The sequence below is a fragment of the Momordica charantia genome, unplaced genomic scaffold (genome assembly GCF_013281855.1).
Source record: "Momordica charantia cultivar OHB3-1 unplaced genomic scaffold, Mcharantia_2.0 BLBB01000029.1, whole genome shotgun sequence".
NCBI lineage: Eukaryota > Viridiplantae > Streptophyta > Magnoliopsida > Cucurbitales > Cucurbitaceae > Momordica > Momordica charantia.
Window position 1 is genome coordinate 47,167 of NW_028275185.1, and position 6,037 is coordinate 53,203.

The following is a 6,037-nucleotide window of genomic DNA, read 5'->3' on the forward strand; positions in this document are numbered from 1 at the left end:
AATCTGTCAACGTTCATAAGATTTAAGAATGATATGAGTCCATAAAATAAAATAATAACGGATCTAATGGTATATTAAATTGTGAAGAGAAAGAACATACATTCTCGTAGTAATGAAAATTTTTCCAGTCATTGAACAGTTTGAAAAATGGCGGGTCAGCAAGAATTCAAGGTAACTACTATTCTTAATTTAATATTATTAATACACCTAAGAAAAAGCTCAACGGTTGGATGTTGGATCCTACAAATGACAAATCCCTTTATATTTAATCGGTAAAAAGTCCGTTACGAATTAGAGTATTTGGATGTTAGAATAAAATTTAGGGTGATTCGGTGACAGTTATGTTTTTTTTCCAATTTTATTAAAAAAACATAAGTATTTTACAACTATTTATATTTCTCGTTTATCATTTTTTTATAAATATTCTAAAAACTATATAGAAATTTTGAAAATAACATAAACTAGTTTTTTGCTAAAGCGAGCTTAACTCAGTTGTAATAGGTATATATTTCCAACTAACAGGCAGTGAGTTCAAAAAATTGTTTTATCATTTTCTAATCTACGAGTGTTGGATTTATGAAATTCTACTTATTTATTTTTATTAAAAAGTAGAAAACAAAAACAAAAAATGAGAACGTTACCAAACGGGTCCACAGCAACCTCGAATGTCTATTTCATTTCTCCCCGGCAATTTCACATTGAAGAACAAAAATAACTCTTCTTCTATTTCCAACCTCCCAAATATTCATTCCATTTGGCATCATAATAGATAAGACAGAGCTTTTCAAAAGCTAAGAAAGAAGGGACAATCTTATTTCCAGAGCCACTTCAGTAAAAACACTAAAACGAACACTATTTGTCAGCTGAGAACTTAAACAGCATAATGTGATTGTAAGGCTTCTGTGGAGTAACAATAGTTGAAGGGAAATTGTGGTGATTCACTGCATCAGGAAAGCCTTGAGTCTCCAAACAAAGCGCGGCATGAGCTTGGTACACGAACCCGCCCTTTCCCTTCACGTCCTTTATAAAGTTGCCTGTGTAAAACTGCACGCCGGGAGCGTTTGTCGAGAGCTCTAACGTTCTTCCCAACTTCTTATCGTGCACGATTGCTGCTTTCTTCAGCCTGCCTCCCCCACTGCCACCGTCGAGGGCATAGTTTATGTCATAGCCTTTTGGTAGCCTGTCTATTCTGCTTCCAACCGTGCGGGGCTTGAGAAAATCGTATGGAGTTCCCTTTATGGGAGCTAACTTTCCAGTGGGAATAAGATCGTGATCGACGACAGTGATGCGAGATCCGAAGATCTGAAGAAGATTCGACATGATATTGCCGCTGTTATGTCCACCAAGATTCCAGTAGGTGTGTTGAGCTAGATTTACAGGAGTAGGCTTGTTTAGAGCTTTGGCATTCATTGTTATCTTCATTTGGTTGTTTTCAATGAGTGTGTATTTGACACTCACCAAGAGATCACCAGGAAAACCTGCAAAAAGAATGGAGAAACCGAGCAAGTTCATAAAGCCAATTCGAATATCTTCAACTGTGATAATGCATATTCGGGGGACGGTTTCCTCACCTTCTTCACCGTCGAAGCTGCGATAGGAAAAAACGATTTCAGGAGAACTACCACCTTTCTTATACTTGGTCACTTTCCAGACAACATCACTGAAGCCTCTAGTGCCACCTAATATTGGAAACAACAAATGAATTAAGTGTCGATGTTGATAGAAATGCCAACGTCTCAGATTTGGGTCAATATTTCGAGAGAATAATATCGTCCCTCATACAAATGTAGAATGATTAACTCAATGCCATATCAATTAGCTTGGGCTGAAAAGTTCAAAAACAAAAATCAGACAGAAAGATTAGAGTTATGTGAGATGATGTAGCATGAAGTGTATTGTTTCCTTCATTGGCAATCAGCTTGTATAGAACTCCATCCATAATAAATTTTGCACCGCCAATTCGGTTAGCAACTCGTCCGACTATTGAACCAAAATACGACGTATCGTTCTACAAAGGGAAACACAGTTCCTTCGTTTGTTATTTGAGATCAAGAGGGCAAAGCAAATTCCCAAAAAGAGGAAACTTTGATCTAAGAACACCAAACTTTTGGAGGATAAACCTTTAGTTAAATTGTCGTTTAAATTCCTTATATTTGAGCTTAGTTGACAAGTTTGGTTAAGCAATTTTAAAAGCTTCAATTTGGTATTTATAACTTTTAAAATGTCAATTGAGTCCCTAGAATTTTGTCACAAGTTATATCTTATAGATGAAAGCACACCAATCTTGAAAAGGATAAACTTTCTTTTCCCAATGGTCCCTTCTTTGTCTGCAGAATGATTTTTTATTTTTTATTTTTTGGGTTGACCCTACTGAAAACCCCAATTTAACAAATATTAATTCCTTTAGTATGATATGCAAGCAACAATAAATTCTATCTTGCACCAAGAAAGAAGCAAGAGGGTCAAATAAGTTTGCATCTTTTTAGGTTCACCACTTCAATCTAAAGATTCTATCAAAATGGTTAAGTTAGGAGTTTTTGACTCTAATACAATTTACAGAGACAAATAAATCCTATTCACATTTACAATCGTATGATATTGTCCACCTTAGACATAAACTCTGGTGACTTTGCTTTCGGTTTTATCTAAAAAGTCTCGTAAGTCGTACCAATTGAAATGTTGTCCTCGTACTCAAATCTTCCTCTTATCTAGTTAATGTAGGTTTTTGATCGCATTTCCAACATCTTCACCGTATATTAGAAAAACTATATAAAAAGGTTAAAGATTTTAAAGTATTCTCTCTGATTTGCCCCTAAATTTTTAATTTAACATTTTTTTGGCTTCACCCTGATTATCCAGTAGGTTGTGAAATATTTATTCCCCGTGGTCATTTACCCCAAACATAGAAAGTGGAGACCATTACAGACCAAACAGAAACCCAGAAACAGAACCAGAAGTATCAAATTTCACAACCAGAGTTTCCATTGTAGAAGTTCAGAGAGCCAAAACAGACAAAAAAAAAAAAAAAACAAGCAAAAAGGAGAGAAAAAAGAAAAAGAACCTCACCTGATACTCCTGAATGGAATCATACCCAAGAACAACATCACCCAACTTCCCTGTAACAAAAACAGAAACCCCCATAAGAGAAACAGGAAACAAAACAAAGAGATTCACAAACACAAGAACAGAAACCTCAAAAACCCCAAAAAGAAGAGAGACCAAAATGGGGACAAACCATGCCTGTCCGGGACCAGAAGGGATACAATAGTGGCACCCCAGTTGGTAAACTTCACCGAAACATCTCCCTTCTTGAGCTCAAAAACCCCAATCTGCTCCTTCTTCTCAGCCCCATTAGCAACCCCAAAAGCAACCAAAATAATGAAAGAGAGCAGCAATAGGAGCAATTTGGCCATATTTTTCCAAGAGCGGACCAAATTTGCCTTTCTCCAAATCCCCTTTAGAGACCTTATAAAGAGAAGCATCGAAATGGAAGAGGAAAAATGGTGAAATTGACTGACCCATCTGGCTCATTTTGACTTGGGAAAAAGGCTGAAGGGGAAAATTTATTGTCACCAATTTGAAAATTTTGGGGAAGATGAATCATTAATCATCAATGTTTCCTAGTGGCCCATCTCTAAAGTCTATACTACCCTTAGAGGATAAGTCAAACATGTCCTTTTCCTTTGATTTTTCTTTGGGAAAAGTATTTCTTTGAGTGGAAAGTGGAGGCCGATTATATTAGGAAAGTGAGGTGATTTGGTTAGGACCATGTGTAAGATCATCTTTTTAATGTAGTATTTTAATCAATCACTGTGAGTTAATATAATAAGGAAAGGACCAGCTGTAAAATAAATATGATCAAACTATAAAAAATGTATTTCTCTTTTATGGTAAAGTTTTAAAAAAGTAGCAATTATCTTTATTTCATGGAACGCTAGTTGTCGACCGTTTAAATTTTTTTGGATAGATAAAAATTAGATGTTAGAACCTTAAAAGAATGTACGTTCTTGGATATCTAGTGTAAGAGCATTGAAGCTGAATTTGATGAGAATGTCTAATTTGTAGGGGAGAAGGTAGATCCTATATTATGGATGTCTAATTTGAGAAATCTAACTTATTTTAAATCAAAATTGGATGCAAATTCTCTTGATTTTTCTTCTTTTAGGAAAATCAAACTTTTTAAGTGAATTTAAAGTGATTCATAATTACTTTTAGATTTAATATTATTTCAATATTTGAAGTAACATTTTGTCTTAGTCTTTGAACATTACATAAAAATGTCATTTTATTCCTTGTTATTCATTTTTTTAATTATTTAACAAAAAACATAATATGGGATATGTGTTTTGTTCATTTACTTTCGTGAATAGAATTTACACAAAAAATATGTATATTTGAAGTCAAATATAACACGTAAAGTATCGATTTCTCAATAGATTTAAATTATGTTAGCTATTTAATGAAAGTTTAGTAGGTTAGTACTAAAATAAATTTGTATACAAAGTTTAGAGGTTAAAACAAAAGATTTAAAAGCGGAAGGACTTAAGCATGACATCATTTGAGAGTTTGAAGGACCAAAACAAAATGAGTATAGAAAATTTAAGTTTTATTATATAAGATCAAGATATTTGAAGGGGAAAAATATCATTTTTCTTAGAAAGGAGTGAATTGTAAATATCCTTGTCACAAGGGGCCTATAGTCAATTGGACTTTTGAGAATTGCCAATAACTATTTGACATGAAAGTCTCTATCATGTGGAAATGGCCAGCTCTTAGATTCTTCAATAACAAACACTAAAATAGAATGACTTATATACCCTCCCATGAAGGTTATATATATATGTTAAATGTTTTGATTAATATTAGATTATGCAAGTTGGTCATGTTTGAAGCCACATAGTTGGTCTATTTAAGTCATTTTTCAAGGCATAAAGTGAGTTGGGTTCTTTCTTTAATCTCATTGAGTTGTCCCACTTATAATTTGCATTATAGGTCCATTTGGTAGTTTGTTATTGTTATATATGTGCTAATAAATATACTTTTAAAAAAGTGTGTTAATTAATATAATATTATGAGTTTATTTTTCCTTTTAATTTTTATAACATAATTAATTTATAATCAACTTGAAATAACACAGTAGATAAAACACTTAGTAATGACTTATTAGGTAACGTTTATGTTTTTTATATCTTATTTTTTGTTTATTTTTTTACTAAATTAATACAAAATTGCGTTTGATAATGGTTTTTTGTCTCTTGATCTTATTATTATTATTGGAAAGAGAATTCAAAACATGTTTAGTAATAATCATTTATTGTTTCTTATTCTCTGAAATTTTAAATTAGAAAAGTAAACTTTGTATATGAAAAATTAATTTTTGAATAAAATATTCATGTGTATATATATCGTATATATTTGTTTTTAATATTTTTATGCATTTTATAAGTCTAGAATGATAAAATAATAATTTTATTTGTGTTTTTGGAGGGAAAAAAAACAATAAACAAAAAGAAAAAAAATAAGAATTTTATTTTATTTTACCAAAAAATTTCACAATTTTGGAAGTATTTCTTAAATTTGAGAAATAAACGAAACGAGAAACCTGTGTTAAAGACTGCTCATTAAGCTACAAGCTGGTATAAATACCATTGTTATTTATCACTTTCAATGAATGAGTGCAGCCAAATGTTAAGTGATCAAATTACTTTTGTTCTCTGTTATTAGAGATTTTCTTGTTTATGTTCAGGAAACTAAAATGGTACCAAAGCTTTAAAGTTAAATGACTTCAACTTCTCTAAAATGTATTTCCATTGGCAGCATCTTCGATTCAACTATAACGAATCAAACTACTGCTATAAAATACCGCCATCTTCTTCATCCGGTTTTGAGGCGTAGGAGGTTATCTTTGAGAGCGGCCAGGCAATGTCACGGTCAGCCAGCTGCTGATCCAAGGAGGCATTTGTTGTCTTTGGCTGCCATAAGATAATAGAGGGGGGGGTGGGCGCCCATACACGGCCTGAAATGGGGTTGCTCCCAG

At 32.8% G+C, this 6,037-nt stretch overlaps 1 protein-coding gene across 1 annotated transcript; it reads right to left on the minus strand.

Moving 5' to 3' along the window:
- Positions 1-698: 698 nt before the first annotated feature.
- LOC148207918 (uncharacterized) lies at positions 699-3,558 on the minus strand. Its single transcript, XM_088118204.1, has 5 exons — positions 3,236-3,558; positions 3,067-3,116; positions 1,886-2,008; positions 1,572-1,680; positions 699-1,478 (listed from the first exon to the last, which is right to left on the minus strand). Exons 1-5 carry the CDS (start codon positions 3,480-3,482, stop codon positions 853-855), a joined length of 1,155 nt encoding a protein of 384 aa, XP_087974330.1. The 5' UTR covers positions 3,483-3,558; the 3' UTR covers positions 699-852.
- Between the last annotated feature and the right edge of the window lie 2,479 nt (positions 3,559-6,037).